Source organism: Macaca mulatta, chromosome 20, assembly GCF_049350105.2.
Source record: "Macaca mulatta isolate MMU2019108-1 chromosome 20, T2T-MMU8v2.0, whole genome shotgun sequence".
Taxonomy (NCBI): domain Eukaryota; kingdom Metazoa; phylum Chordata; class Mammalia; order Primates; family Cercopithecidae; genus Macaca; species Macaca mulatta.
This window is the reverse complement of record NC_133425.1, coordinates 76,737,702-76,754,408: the sequence shown is the minus strand read 5'-3', so window position 1 is coordinate 76,754,408 and position 16,707 is coordinate 76,737,702. Positions and strand designations below refer to the sequence as shown.

The 16,707-nt window shown below is 42.2% G+C and overlaps 1 protein-coding gene across 2 annotated transcripts in view; it reads right to left on the bottom strand.

The window, feature by feature from the left end:
• GAN (gigaxonin) overlaps positions 1-16,707 on the bottom strand; it is a 64,583-nt gene that overhangs the window by 3,364 nt on the left and 44,512 nt on the right. For both annotated transcript variants that reach the window (XM_077986947.1, XM_015126691.3), the window contains exons 6-9: positions 13,591-13,703; positions 11,953-12,102; positions 11,542-11,678; positions 11,188-11,316 (exon numbers count right to left, since the gene is read on the bottom strand). In XM_077986947.1, coding sequence (XP_077843073.1) covers positions 11,188-11,316; positions 11,542-11,678; positions 11,953-12,102; positions 13,591-13,703 — 529 coding nt within the window. The remainder of the gene's footprint in view (positions 1-11,187; positions 11,317-11,541; positions 11,679-11,952; positions 12,103-13,590; positions 13,704-16,707) is intronic.

Here is a 16,707-nt window from a genome sequence, read left to right as displayed (position 1 = left end):
CAACTATGGTTCACTGCAGCCTCAACCTACCAGTTCAGGTGATCCTCCCACCCCAGCCTTCCAAGCAGCTGATATTACAGGTGTGCACCACCACACTCAGCTAATTCCTGTGTGTGTGTGTGTGTGTGTGTGTGTGTGTGTGTGTGTATATGTATTCATAAAGATGGGATTTTGCCATGTTGCCCAGGCTGGTATCGAGCTCCTGGGCTCAGGTGATCTGCCCACCTCAGCCTCCCAAAATGCTGTATTACAGGCATAAGCCACAGAGCCCAGCCCCAGACTTTCTTATTCATTCACCTGTTGATGTTCCAGTTTTTGGCTATTACGAATAAGGCTGTCAGGAACATTAGAGAGCCAAGTTGTTTTTGTGGACTGATGAAATTGCTGTGCTATATGGTAAGGGTATTTTCTACTGGAAAAAAAAAAGTGCCCCACTGCTTTTCAACATGGTATGTCATAATTTTGCATTCCAATTAGCAATGTGTGAGAATTCCAACTGCTCAGTATTACTGTGAGATCTCAGTATTATATTTTTAATTTTAGCTATTTTAATGGCATACACTTCCCTGAAGACTAATGATGTTGAGCATTTTTGCATGTGCTTATTGGTCATTTTACAGATTTTTTTTTGAGACAGGGTCTCACTGTCACTCATCCAGGTTGGAGTGCTGTGGCGCAATCACAGCTCACTGCAGTCTCAACCTCTTGGGCTCTAGTGATCCTCTCACCCCACCCTCCCAAGTAGTTGGGACCATAGGTGCACACCACCACACCCAGCTAATGAAAACAATTTTTTTTTTCAGAGATGAGATCTCACCATGCTACCCAGGCTAATCTCAGGTTCCAGGCCTCAAGTGATCCTTCTGCCTTGGCCTCCTAAAGTGTTGGGATTGCAGGTGTGAGCCACCATACCCAGCCCTATGTTCTGTTATAAAATGTCTGTTAAAAGGTTTGCTCATTTTAAAACTGGGGGCCAGATGTGGTGGCTCATGTCTGTAATCCCAATACTTTGCGAGGCTGAGGCAGGTGGATCACTTGAGCCCAGGAGTTCAAGACCAGCTGGGCAACATGGTGAAACCTTGTCTTTACAAAAATTACAACAATTAGCCAAGTGTGGTGGCATCTGTCTGTAGTCCCAGCTACTCAGGCTGAGGTGGGAGGATCGCTTGAGGTAAGGAGGTCAAGGCCGCAATGAGTTGAGATCACATCACTGCACTCCAGCCTGGGCAAAAGTGAGACCCTGTCTCAAAACAAACAAACAAAAAGGACGTAGCAAGACTGTCTCTAAATTTTTTAAAAATTGGGTTTACTGTCTTCTTATTGAATTGTCAGATTCTTTATATCCTGTGGATACAGATACTTTGTTAGATACATGTATTATGAATCTTTTTCCCAGCATGTAGGTTGCCTTTTCATTTTCCTAATGGAACCTTTTGAAGAACATAAGTTTTTAACTTTGATGAATTCCAATATATCCTTTTCTTTTTTTTTTTTTTTTTTGAGACCGAGTCTCGTTCCGTCGCTCAGGCTGGAGCGCAGTGGCCGGATCTCAGCTCACTGCAAGCTCCGCCTCCCGGGTTTACGCCATTCTCCTGCCTCAGCCTCCCGAGTAGCTGGGACTACAGGCGCCCGCCACCTCGCCCGGCTAGGTTTTTGTATTTTTTTTTAGTAGAGACGGGGTTTCATCGTGTTAGCCAGGATGGTCTCGATCTCCTGACCTCGTGATCCGCCTATCTCGGCCTCCCAAAGTGCTGGGATTACAGGCTTGAGCCACCGCGCCCGGCCTCCAATATATCCTTTTCTTCTTTTACAGTCACAGTTTCTGCGTCATTCTAAAAAATCTTTGCCTACCCCAATACGAAGATTTTTCTCCTATGCTCTCTTCTGGAAATTTTGCAGTTTTCTCTTTTACATTTAGGTCTATGATACATTTCAAGTTATTTTTTTGTGTCTGGCAAGAATCACAGTTCACTTTCTTCCATATAGATAGCTAGCTGTTCCAGCACCATTTGCTAAAGGCTTTTCTTTCCCCTACTACATTGTCTTGGCACCTCTGTTGAAAATCAATTTAATAACCACTGAAAAGATTTAAGGCTCTATGAAGAAGTTGGTCCCAGAGCTGAGGCAGAGAAAATATAAGAGGGGTCTGGGGCATCCTGTCGTGCCAGATAGGAAGTGCTTAAAAAAGGATGGGGGTGTGTCAAAGGACAAGGAAGCCACGGTGAAGCGGCTCCTGACAGCCGAGGCTGGAACTATGTGAGCATGAAAATCAGTAATGATGGTGCTGGATTTATAACTCAGGGAGTAAAATAAATATCCATGAATCCACATACAATAAATAATTTGAAAACATTAACAGGAAAAAGGGACAGGTTTCCTTTACTGAAAAATTCCAATTCATAAATGCAGGGGAGTGACGGAAACAAAATCAACATCAGGCAAACACCACCGTAATGACTTCTGCAGGCCAGGTCTACCAGTGGATGCTCAAATGAGTGCTTGAGAGTTTCAGGAGAAAATGGTTTTGCAAATTCTCAGATTATCTCCACTAAGATATTTATTAATCACAACAAGAAAATCAGTTAACTTTCCAGTGGAGAACTTTAACACATACCACCTTAACCAAGTCATCAAGGTTAACGTTACCAGCAACAAGGCACATCAATGTGTTCTCCCTGATATGATGCAGAGAAGTGCATAATATGACTTCTGTGGTATTGCCAAACTGTATAACCTCAGTCTAATTGCAAGAAATCATTAGATCAATCCAAATTAAGAGATCCTACAAAAACAAAAAACAAAAAAAAAACCACGAACCAATAACCTTCAAGAGGAGGAAGGTCGTGAGACTCAAGGAAAGAATGAAGAACCTGCTGGGTGTGGTGGCTCACGTCTGTAATCCCAGCACTTTGGGAGGCTGAGGCGGGTGGATCACAAGGTCAAGAGATCGAGACCATCCTGGCCAACATGGTGAAACCTCGTCTCTCCTAAAAACACAAAAATTAGCTGGGAGTGGTGGCACGCACCTGTAGTCCCAGCTACTCAGGAGGCTGAGGCAGGAAAATCACTTGAATCCAGGAGGTGGAGGTTGCAGTGAGCTGAGATGGTGCCATTGCACTCCAGCCTGGCGACAGAGCAAGACTCCGTCTCAAAAATAAATAAATAAATAAATAAAATAAAAAAAATTAAAAAAAAGAATGAAGAACTATCACAGATTAAAGGAGTCTAAGCAAACATAGTATCTGAATGCAATGTAGAATCCTGGATTGGATCTGGAAACTGAGAAAAAAGACATTAAAGGACAAGCTGGTGAAACTCCAGTAAGTCTGTAGTTTACCTAATAATTCTGGACAATGTAAATATCCTGGTTTTGATGCTTGTACTACAGTCATGTAAGATGTTAACACTAGGAGAAGCTGAGTGAATGACTTATTGGAAATGAGAACTCTTTGACTTTACAACTTTTCCACAAGTGTATAATAGTATTCGAAAATAAAAGTTTTTTATTTCTTTTTCTTAAAGAGTAAATCTAGACCCTGCTAGGTAATAATAATGTTCTCTCAGGGAACAATCATCTGTTAACAGCTAAAAGGCATAGCTAGGTCACAGCGGACTTCAGTAGGACCCTGGGAACGCATCTAAATGGTCTTAAGAGTAACCAAGGTCCAGGCCTACCCTCACTGGAGGCCACAGTCATATGGTCATCACTCCATCATCTCTAACTCTATGCTGTGAAGCAGCCAGGGCATCTCAATGTCAAATAGAAATGTACAATTATTTCCCAAACAGCACTACTTTTATTTCAATGAACACTCTTCCTAGACTCTTCTACAGCAGGTAGCTTCCACATTTAGAATTCCAATAAACACAGAAGCCTAATGATCACAGAACAACTCAGAAACAAAGCTAAGCACCATGCTTCTAATGCCATTCATCTAATATTTGATTCAACTAACATGTGAATGTTGATAGGTGTCAGGTAGTTTGCTGGGACTGGGATATAGATTTTGACCCCTGCCTCCCAAATGCCTCCAATAAAATGGAAAAGGGAAAAAAATCTAAAAGCTTGTGCTGAAAGTGAAAATGGAGGCCCTGAACACAACTTTGAAAGAAAATGTTTGAAAAACATCAAACTACAATGCTGGTTTATTCACATTTCACGTCTTTAGGCGTAAACATAAATAACTACACCTCAGCATTTAAGTTCTTCCCAGATTCTGAATCAAACCAACTTAGTTCATCCCTGGAATGATTGTATTAAGCTAAAGAAACTGGATTACATAGATGATCTACCAGGTTTTCTCCCAAGCACATCAATGATTCAGTTCCTGGGTTTCAGAAAAATAAGCCTAGGTGATCTATTTTAGGTAAAGATGAGGCTTCAAATTAAACAGAACTAATTTGAAAATTTAATTGAATTGCATCTTCAGGTGTGGCTGCTTATAAAACAGGTATAAAGGGCCATGAGGTTTTACATGCCACTCATCCTCTCACTGACCTGAACAGTTTAGCTGTCCCAGCCTGTCTTCTCATCTGTCCAGTGAGATACCAGATACCGTCACCAACCTCAAATGATTGTTGTGAGGATGAAATGAAATACCAATGTAAAGTATTTTGCATAGTTTCTAGTACTTAGAAGGTATCATTAAACGATAGTAATTTTTGCAATGAACAAGGCAATATCGTGTCTTCAGTTACAATGTTTTCAAACGTGGGGTTGTCAGTACTTGGGGGCTATAATGATGCACCCTCTGGTAACTCAGAATTAAGACTGCTCTGAGACTGAAGCTTTAAAATACAGCATGGATTACAACAGTGAACTTCAGAGACAGGGAAGTAGAAGGGGAATGACAGGAAAGGAGAGAGGAAGAGAGCTACAGAGGAAAAGAGGGCAATCAATTGAGGAGAAAGGAGAGGAGGAAAGAAAAAGAGAGCTATCGTGAGGCATCTGCTTCCAGTATGGCAGAAGAAACTCTTCAAATGGCTCCTCAGCTGCTGCAAGTGTCAGCTGTAAACTCTGGACAAAATACAACTACCTGAGCGCTCTGGAAACTGAAGAAAAGCAGGTAGATTCCGGAAAGCAATGGAAAGTTGATTGAGCAAGCAACCCGTATGGACTAAGTTCCCTGCTTCTTGGTAGCTTTCTCTGAAGGCAGCCTCATGGGGGCAGCTCTGGGTAGCTAAACCCCTACAGAAAAGATAGCCATCTTTCTGGCTACAGGACTCAGCAATCAGGAAAAGGGGTCTTGGGGCAACCAGGATCTCCAAAGTGTGAGTGGAGAACCTGAGAAAGAAGAGAGGTAGAGAAGCACCCCTCAATTTGTGCGCATCCACTCATCTCAAGTCTTCAACTAACCCTGGAACCATGTATGCTTATGACTGAGGCTTCGAGAACTGGGTTGAGATTTCAGCTGCCACCCATGGCAGGTGGCACGGCTTGCAATTTATGTCTAACGAAGTCAATTGCTGACTAAAACTCAGAGCAACACTCTAAAGCAATATAAGAAAATTCAAGGCCTCAACAACATAATAGTAACCACATCCAGGATCCAGTCTAGAGTTTCTCAACAAAAGAAGGCCGGAAAAATGAGAACCCATTTCTCAAGGGAGCAAACAATCAATAGACACCAACTCTTGAGATGACTCAGATACTGGAATTAACAGGCAAGGACTTGAACACAACGACCACAATGATGCTCAATATGAGAAAGAAAAATATGCTTGTGATGGAAAGATAGGAAATTTCAGCACAGAAAATTCAGAAACCTAAAAACAAACTACACAAACATTTTAGAATTGCTAACATAATACTTGAAATAAAAAAATTCATTGGATGGAGATAACAAAAGAAAGCAGCAGCAAACAAGACAGAGAAACAGAAACCATCCAATCTGAAGAAGGAAAAACGATACTGCAGACTGAATGGTCATGAAAATAAAACATATCAGTATGTCCAGCTAAAGTGTGCTCTGTGGAAAGCTGAAGGTTTTCACTGTTTGCCTTAGAAAAGCAAAAGATCTACCATAAGTAATCTAGAATTCTACCTGAAGAAGCTAGAAAAGAGTAAAAGAAACCCAAAGTAAAAGGATGGAAGTAATACAGTAGAAATCAATGAAACAGAAAATACTATGGAGAAATGAACCATGTGTAGAAGCTGGTCTTCTGTCCACAGAGGCTGCAGACTGCGGCAAGGCTGGGGGCGAAAGGGCCGCTCTGCCGCTGTCGGCTGCCCTCCTCTCACTCCTCCTGTGTGTGCTCCTACCAGCCTGCAGGAGACCAGGGGTGCACACTCTCCAGCTTGTTTCTCTGGCCCCTGGCACCCTGGTGCTCTGCTCTCCAGTGGCCTCAGCACACACACTTCCAATGGGATGAATCTCGGCCCGGTGGGGTGGGGAAGATACTTTCTAATTTGTTCCCTCCTCAGGTGTTTTTCCTCTGCCCTAAAGGTAGCAGCTGTACTTCCTATGTTAGCTATTTCTGCGGTTTTCAGAGTCTTTTAGTAGCTGACTGTCTCTTACTAGTGATAATTACATTTTCCCTATTCAAATGACTGGTGTGGTTTTTGCCTCTTGACTGGACCATGACTGAAATAGATGTGGTCAGGGTAGGGTTCATCTCTTATCCTCTAGTTCACAAGTCTTACTAAGGCATCTGAAAGTACCTGTTTCTTCCCAACCATCAGATACAAACAGCACAATGTGGTCAATGGGGTAGACCAATGAGATGTTTTGTGGAACATCATGATGATTAAAGTATCTGTGGACTACTACACAGCAGACATTAGCCCATTATATATTAGTTGACACAGCCCCGAGGCAAGGCTGTGCAGGTGTACTGTTGCCCCTGACAAGTAAAAGCAAACTGCTTCTGGTGACCCTTGCAAATTGGTATGAAGAAAATACATTAGCTATGTCAATCGCTGCCATACTAAGGCTGGGAACTGTGCCTCATAAAGATACAACATTTGTGTGAGGATATTACGTCTGAGACAGAATCTGGGATCAGTATGATCACCTGATTAAGTTTATGAACGCTTTTGCTGTGTGCATTAAAAAAGCAAAAGATCTACCATGAGTAATCTAGAATTCTACCTGAAGAAGCTAGAAAAGAGTAAAAGAAACCCCAAGTAAAAGGAAAACCTAAAAACAAACTACACAAACATTTAAAAATTGATAACATAGTTTGAAATAAAAAATTTCTAAGATTTTCCGAGATCCATTTTACTTTTCTACTTTTTCTAGGTGAATTAAGTGGGGATGTGATAGGCATCGCCTCTCCTGCATTTTCTAGTCTTTGATGGTGGCATAATGTTTGCAGATTCCCCCAGGATGCAGTATTGCTTCTGGTTTTCTATTTTGGTAGAGAAGGAAAGTTCCAGGGACTTCCACTTAGCCCTTGTTGTCACAGTGGCCCCCAATCCATGTGTCAGAGAACCAGTATGGTGATTCTGGCAGTTGTCAAGTATGTCTATTCTAGTTATATATTCAGGAATCAAAAGAGGAAACTGACAGACCTCAACTTCAAAGAACAGTTAATATAACTCATATACTGTAAAAAATGAAGTAGAGGGGCATCCAGGCTAAGCAAATGCATGGAGGCAGTAAAAGACAAGAGGGTTTAAAAAGTGAGCTGGAGTATAGGACATGTGAAAGAAAGATACTAAAAAAGGGTGAAGCTTTTTCTTAACTTCAAATCATGGAGAACCCTGAGCAGGTGGCTAAGTACTATTATCTTTACTTGGTAAGCAATGGGAAACAGTCAAGAACTTTGAGAAGGGCAATCAAAAACTCTGAGCAAAAAGTTTTTGTCAGGTTCGTCTTTCAAAACCACAAATGAGTAACTGCACAGGCAAGGCTGGCCAGAGGCTAAAGACACTACACAGATGAAGGAGTGACTGTGAGGAGCGCAGCGGGGCAGAGAAGGTGGGAAATGTGAAAAGTGCTACTGAGATTTAAAAAAGGACCAGACCTGGCAACTGATGAGTTGCAAAGTACAAGACAGAATTCAAGATGACTCCCTTTTTTGAGACAGGGTCTTGCTCTGGCACTCAGGTTGGAGTGTAGTGGCATGATCATGGTCCACTGCAGCTTTCACCACTTCCCAGGTTCAAGTGATCCTTCTGCCTCAGCCTCCCGAGTAGCTGGGACCATAGGCACGGACCACCATGCTCAGCTCATTTCTGAATCTTTTGTAGAGACAAGGTCTCACTATGTTACTCAGGGTTGTCTTGAACTCCTGGGCTCAAGGGCTCCTCCCACCTGGGTCTCCCAGAGTTCTGGGATTATAGGTGTCAGTCACTGTGCCCGGCCAAGATGACCCTTTTTTGAACATGGATGACTGGGAGGATAGTAGTGTTACTAACAGAATAGGGACACAAGGAACAGAAATAGAGAAACTGTTATTCTGGGTATATGACGCTGTTGCTCTGACTTGGTAACGCTTTATGGCAGTTTCTTTGCTTCCCTTTCAAGCAGTTTTGCTTTTATTCAGAAAAACAGAAAAGAATAAGATATGGCCTTTTTTTCCCGGAAAGTTTTAACCTAAAAATAGGGAACAAAGACAGGAAAGACAAGAGATTACTTAAAAACAATCGACACGGTCTCCAATCGAATATGGACTGCTCATCCGGCAACTACAGTTTCCACGCTCTGCCAATGTAACACATCTGCATCTGATCTTTTAAGAAATAAACTACTCCTCCATGTTGTTTTGTTCTATCAATATAGGAAAGCCTACATTTTAAAGTCAACCTAGTGTGGTAGTTGAAAAGGTGGACTCTGGGGCCAGAATGCCTGAGTTCAGATCCCGCCTCAGCTCCTTGCTCCTTGTTTGTCTGTGGGCACATCGCTCACCCTTTCTGTGCTGTGATTTCCTCATATGGAAAATAGGAATAGTAACAGTACCTACATACACTTCAGAGTACTGTTTTGAAGATTAAATAAATACATGGCATTTGGTGTTGTATGTGTGTTTAATGTTATCTAAACATGTTAGAATCTTACACTGATAAGATAAATTAACAGCTTTCTTTATTCTATTTACAAACATTGGAGAGCTTAGGAATAAGGAACCAAACATACATGAATTTTATTTGGAAGTGCTTTTATTTATTTATTTATTTATAGACAGGGTCTTACTTTGTTGCCCAGGCTAGAGTGCTGTGGCACAATCTCGACTCACTGCACCCTCCACCTCCTGGTTTCAACCAATTCTCATGCCTCAGCCTTCTGAGCAGCCAGGACTACAGGCGTGTGCCACTAGGCCTGGATAATTTTTTTTTTTTTTGTACTTTTAGTTAGAGACAGGGTTTCACCATGTCGGCCAGGCTGGTTTTGAACTCCTGGCCTCAAGTGATCCGCCTGCCTTGGCCTCCCAAAGTGTTGGGAATATAGGCTTGAGCCACTGTGCCTGGCCTGGAAGTGCTTTTAAATAGCAAAGAAGGAACAACAGTCTTATGTTTAATTATTATGAACTTAAAGCAAGTAATAGTTGTATTAAAAGCTTATCCACTACAAATATGTAACAACCTGATAGGCCAGGTGTGGTGGCTCGTGCCTGTAATCTCAGCACTTTGAGAGGCTGAGGCGGGTGGATTATGAGGTCAGGAGTTCGAGACCAACCTGGCCAACATAGTGAAACCCTGTCTCTACTGAAAACACAAAAATTAGCCGGGTATGGTGGTGCGTGCCTGTAGTCCCACCTACTCGGGAGGCCGAGGGGGAAGAATTGCTTGAACCTGGGAGGCGGAGCTTGCAGTACGCTGAGATCATGGCACTGCACTCTAGCCCGGGCGACAGAGCGAAACTCCGTCTCAAAAACAAACAAACAAACAAAAAAAAAACGGCCTTCATCCCTTGGGCCGTCAGCCCTCCCAGTCATGTAACAAGGAAGGAAAAATGTAGAGAAGTCTGAAAATCGGCCCCACTACAGCAAGTATCCTCTAAACTGCTCTCTAATAAACTTTCCTAAGATAGTCTATTCCTATAATTAGAAAAAAAGGCTACGCAAATATCCTAAATTTAAAATACAAGTTAGGTAGCATTTACATGCATTTCCAGCATCTTTGTAACTGCTCACTGACTGCCTTAATCTAAAACAGCATGAAATTAAACATTATGTTATGGCACCCTCTTCTGGTAACATAACTGAACTACTCAAATAAAATTATGGTTAGCATACCCATTTCCCCTTAGGATTTAAACATATTACCGCAATAAAAATACTGTTCAGTGGTTACAACAATAAAATGCGTGAGGAAAGAGAGAAGACATCGAGAAGGATGTTATCGACTCTACAAGACATATGTGGCACTTTTCAGAGGTTTTAAGAATCTCGGACACCACGCTTTAGCCACTTAATCAACATTTTACTAAGTATCTGATACAAGCAGGTAGGATGTTGGAAGCCAGGATACAGAGCTGACGAAGGTGGACCTTGCCCTGAAGTTGCTTGCAGTTAACAGTTACAACCCCAGAGAGAGACCTGTCTGGAGTGCATGGGATCACAGATGAAGGGATTTAAATCAGAGGAGAAGGTGTGAGAAGGCTTTCTCCAGGTTTTGATAACTAAGCAGTTTTGAAAAAGGCCAAGCTAACTGGATGCTCAGCGGGAAGGAAGCTTTTAGGCAAGAAGCAGCATATGAACACAGAGCTGAGACAATCATACTTGATTTCGCAGGGGAAAGTGGCTCAGTGTAAAGTATCCAGGTTAGTAGCAGAAAAAGCAAAGGCCATATCACAAAAGGCCACATATGCTAAGTTAAGGAGTTTATTTATTTTTCTTTGGAGAACACAGGGTCTTGTTATGTGGCCCAGGCAAATCTCCAACTCCTGGGCTCAAGCAATCTTCAGTTTCTACTTCCCTAAATGTTGAGATTACGGGTGTGAGCCACCACGCCCAACAAGGTAAGGAGTTTTAAACTCTTTCCTAAAAGCTATAGGGAGCCAATAATGATTTTAAGCAACTGTCAAGATCTGATCTACATATTAGAAACATTTTCTATTTAGAGACATTTTAAGTCACTAGCACTTGTGAAGTCACTGAATAAATACCTAGTATGCATTAGACATATCTCCTAAACCCATAATTTAATCAAGTGACTGAAAACAAAACTAAACAAAGCTAAAATACAACTTTGAAAGCACAAAGAAAAAGTTGCAGTAGCTACGTGAAACCATTCTTAGTTACCTTTTAAACTCGTCATGGTAGAACTCGGACTTGCAAGTTACCATCTCGCTACCCTGGGCGTCCTCACGACTTCGGACTCCCCCAAACACATACAGCTCCATAGCAACTCCACAGGCCACTGCTCCAAACCTGAAAGGCCACACACAGCGTATCAGGCACAAGCAGTACAACGCGAGATCTCACTCCCTCGTTCCTCTTATGCTGGCTTAACTCTGCAGCATTACTATGTAGGCCTTCCTTTCTCAGGAAATGCCAAGTCAAAGAAAAGGTTACTCTGAAAGAAAAGAACAAAACCCAGGCAGGGTAAGGGTAAGGGCTCCAGACCCAGTGAAGAGTTCACCCACATCCGTGTACCTCCTCTCTTTCAGGGGACATATGGCAGTCCACTGCTGGGTCCTGGGATCATAACACTCCACAGACTCAAAAAGCTTTCCATAGGAGCCTCCACCCATGGCGTAGATTTTCTTTTTCATAGCTGCATAGCAGCCGATCTGAAAGTAGAAAACAATGGTGGGGGAGAGGCAACTTTTCTCATTCAGGTCAGGTGGTGCCCACCACCAGGGTAAACTCTCACACACGCCCACCTTCCTATCTTGGTGTGTGGCTGATGACAGGGAAAGCAAACTACCAATAAAGGCAGACTTCTATAAAGTTAATTCTTTTAACACTATCAGTTATATTAAAGGTTTATTCAGGATATGAAGACACATTAAGTTTAAAATCCAATGTGTACACAAACTAGTTACCACAAAATGCGGTCCTCACCTTTCTGACCATGGTCAAATCAGGTTGCTTTGTCCAGGTTTTAGAATAAATATCGTAACACTCCATGGAAATCAGCTCCTTTTCACCATCCTCTCCTCCCAAAATGTACAGCATCCCATCTATCTCCACAATTCCGAAGTTATGTCTTGCCTGAAACGACATCAGCGATCTCTGAACACACAAGGCCAAGGATCATACTAAAAGCTAATATTCATATACTTCATAAAAATTAGAGAGACATAAAGATGGCAACAATAGCCACTGGGGACTCCTAGAGCAGGGAGGCAGGGAGGGGAGCAAAGGCTGAAAAACTAACTATTGGGTACGATGCTCAGTACCTGGGAGACTGGATTAATCTTACTGCAAACCTCAGCATGATGCAATATACACACGTAACAAACCTACACATGTAGGTTTATACCTACCCCGAGTATAAAATAAAAGTTGGAATTATTTTTAAAAATTAGAGACATCTCTTTTTCCCAGCGTTCCAGCTGGAAGTAACACGTTCAAAACCATTTCTCCGGTAATGCGTCTTTTTTTTTTTTTTTTTGAGACGAAGTCTCGCTCTGTCGCCCAGGCTGGAATGCAGTGGCGTGATCTCGGCTCACTGCAAGCTCCGCCTCCCGGGTTCACGCCATTCTCCTGCCTCAGCCTCCTGAGTAGCTGGGACTACAGGCACTCGCCACCGCGCCCGGCTAATTTTTTGTATTTTTAGTAGAGACGGGGTTTCACCGTGGTCTCGATCTCCTGACCTTGTGATCCGCCCGTCTCGGCCTCCCAAAGTGCTGGGATTACAGGCGTGAGCCACCGCGCCCCGCCCCGGTAATGCTTCTTAAAGATTTCTGGCTTCCCTAGCAGCCCCTCTTCCAGCACAGCAGCCAGAGAGGCCAAAGTCATTTCTCAAAACAAGGTTATGAAATACATGGTGAGTTCCTCAGAAAATCCTCACTTTTTAACCCATAATAGCTCACAAAAAGAAAATGAACTGTTACCTCTGATTCAATACAATTATTTTTGCATAACAATGGGCAGTATTTTCAGGTTGACGTGGGAAAGGTTAGTATTGACCAGGGCAGAAAGGGCTGTGGAGGACAGGGTCAGGCCAAGGCTATTTGGGATCACAGAAGCCCTAGGTGTTTCATGTCCGTTTGTCAACGAATATTTACGTAGTGAACCCTATGTGCCAAGCACGATTCTAGCGCTGAAAATGAAACACTGACCAGAACACACATAATTCTCTGCCATCAAAGAGCTTTTGTGAAAAACTTCAAAATGCCTGGTCCATGAGATGGTTAGACGTGGTATGAAGACAGGGACAGGAGAGCTAAGAGGCAGGAGGGAGGCCCGCTGAGAAGGTGCTGCGAGGAGGGGGCAGGCCACGCTGGCATCTGCACAGGGCAGGACAAACGGGAAGGCCGGCGCGAGAGCATTCCTGGAAGATTTCAGAAACTGAAGGAGGCCAGAATGAGTGAGGGCCAGGAAGGCGAGGAGAGACGGGCACTAGAAGGAGAGGATGGAGCAAACGAGGCGGGGGCTTGGCAGGGCTGCTATTTCTTCCCTGAACTCAGACACAAAACAAACAGAAGTGCTAAGGGGAAAGAGAAACACATCAAACAAACCGAACCAGTGTTTTACCTCGTTCATGGGCGGCAATGCTGTCCAGGTATTTGCATCTGGATCATACTTTTCTCCCGAGCTAAGAGTCTGCTTATTTTCATCTTGGCCCCCGAATACAAACAAAAATCCTTCTGCAAAGATCAAAGGAAACACAAGAAATATGAAATGTGAGCCTTCAACACCCATAAATGCCATAGAATATATAGAAACAGCATCTGAAGAAACTCTCTGACGACAACAATGTTCTCTTTGGATTCAGGACTTTTATTACATCCCATTGGATCCTTGGTGATGGAGCCCAACCTGTGACTCACTTTGACCATTTCGCTTTACTCATTACTGTCTTTGAGTGGATTTTCACCACCCTATGATGAAAAAGGAAGCCTGACGTCACCCATTCAGTCACCAGCCAGCTCTGGGCCATGTCAGTTCATCTCTTCCACTCCCTCCCAGCCTCTGGGATTCTCATACAACGTCCGCACCACAGCGCACATCTGTTCATTCAAAACCCCAGGAATACTCAGATCTGAAGCACCTGTGTGCACTTTCTATTCAAAACAAGATCTAAGAGCAACTGAACTTCCGATTTCATGTAATGGTGTATTAGGTTATTCTTCCGCAAAAAAACACTTAATTTGCTGGATAAAACATTTAAAAAATAATCTTAGCTGGGTGGTGGTGGCTCACATCTGTAATCTCAGCACTTTTGGAAGCCAAGGTACATGGACTGCTTGACCCCAGGAGGTTCAAGACCAGCCTGGGCAACACAGTAAGACCTCATCTCTACAAAAAGTAATGAAATTAGCCAGGCATTGTGGTATTTGCCTATAGTCTCAACTACTTAGGAGGCTGAAATGGGAGGACCACTTGAGCCCAGGAGTGTGAGGCTGAAGTGGGCCATGATCATGCCACTGCACTCCAGCCTGGGTAACAGAGTGAGATCTTGTCTCAAAAATAGTAACAATAATAATTTTCTTAGAAGAGGAGAAGCCAACAAAATAACAAGGCAAAACTGAGGGGAAAATTGGGACCTACAGAGGTTACCAAGCATGAAAACCATTTTACTCTGAGGGCATTTCCAATCTAGGAAAATCTAAATCTTTTGTCCTCGGGATGAAAAAGACAGACGTTTAAGCTCCAGGTCCACAGAAAATGTGGCTTCTGGCAGGAGATCCTCTCCAAAGTTCTACACTGTCAGGATGAAGGCCAACCAGAATTCGTATTCAGATTTAAACCTCCTTGCTATCTGGGAAATTATAAGCCTTGAATTTAATTTACAGTTAATACCAAATTAGTAATGTTTTCAGGCAACTGGCAGAGACAAATGCAAAACTTCTGTAGAAGAAAGGACCTTAATCTAAGCCTTAGATTCTAACATCCCAGGACATCTAAGGCAGAAAGTTACGGCTACAAATAATTTTTTTCGATTTTTTTTTTTCCAGACAGTCTCGCTCTGTTGCCCAGGCTGGAGGGCAGTGGTGTGATCACAGCTCACTGCAACTTCTGCCTCCAGGGTTCCTGAGTATCTGGGATTACAGGCACATGCCACCACACACCCAGCTACTTTTTGTACTTTTAGTAGAGATGGGGTTTCACCATGTTGGTCAGCTGATTTCAAACTCCTGACCTCAAGTGATCCACCCGCCTCAGCCTCCAAAAGTGCTGGGATTATAGGCGTGAGCTGCGCCCAGCTGCTACGTATAATGTTTAATAAAATGAGCAGCATCCAGCCACAGATATCGGACATAACAAATATTAGACTCTAAGAAAAGACCAGCAGAAGTAGATCATAGGAAATAGTCTTGCAAAGATTTCAAATATTATAGTAACCAGAAAGATGATTTTTTCAAGTTGGATGATGAAGAATAAAGTCTAATATTTATTTAAAAAAGAAAGATAATTTAAACAAATGCTTATCATGTTTAAAAAATAAAAATTAACTTGAAGATAACTCCAGTAACAGGAACTATAGAAATAAGAGTGGATTTGAAGGTAATTAAGTTATTCTCCTGTTAAAAAGACAAGAACTTGTAGAAATTAAAAAAAAAATCAATGGATAAATTTAATAGCAGATTCATCACAGTTAAGGAGAAAAGTCATTGAGTAGAAGATAATCAAAAGATAATAATGAAGAGAACAGCACAGTGAGACAAAAAGATGGAAAATAGTAAGAAAATTTTAAATACACACCAGAGAAAAGATTTTTTAGACTCGCCACTGACTTAACAACAATGGAAGCCAGAAGTCAGGGGAATGACTTCAATGTGCTGAAAAATAATAAATACCAAGCTGAAATGCTATACTCAGCAAAAATATTCTTTACGAATGAAGACAAAATAATGACATTTGCAGGCAATCAAATCTGAGTGTTGTCCACTAAAAGACCCATATTAAAGGAAATTCAAAAGGATGAACTGCAGAGAGAAGGGAGATGATCCCAGGTGGAAAGTCTGAGGAGTTAAGGAGGAGGAACAAGGAAAGTGGCAAATCCAAATGAACACTATCTATCTAACTACCTGCCTGCCTTCCTATCTATCAATCAATCAATCATCTATCTACCTACCTGTCTGTCTGTCCATCCACCCACCCATCCATCCATCCATCCATCCATCCATCCATCCATCCATCCATCCAACATATATCAAAAAAACACATATTGCGTATATAGTAGCTCCCCCTTATGTGAAGTTTTGGTTTCTGTGGTTTTATCACCCATGATCAACTCAGTCCGAAAATAGGTAAGTTCAGTAAAGTAAGACATTTTGAGAGAGAGACCACATTCACATAACTTTTATTACAGTATACTGTTATCGTTGTTTTATTATTAGTTATTGTTGTTAATCTTTTACTGTGCCGAACTTAAACTTTATCATGGGTATGCATGTACAGTAAAAACACATAGTATGTACAGGGTTCAGCACTATCTATGGTCTCAGGCATCCACTGGGGGGGTCTTGGAACGCACCCCTCATGGATAAGGGCGATCTACTATACATATTTATTAGTAATAATGTATTTTAATACTACAAGAGTGTAGAACATGGAAAATGAAGAAAAACTTCTGAAGAGAACACAGGTACTGACTAACTTTGGACTTTGCTAATTTAAGACAGGCTATAATTTCTAAGGTAATCT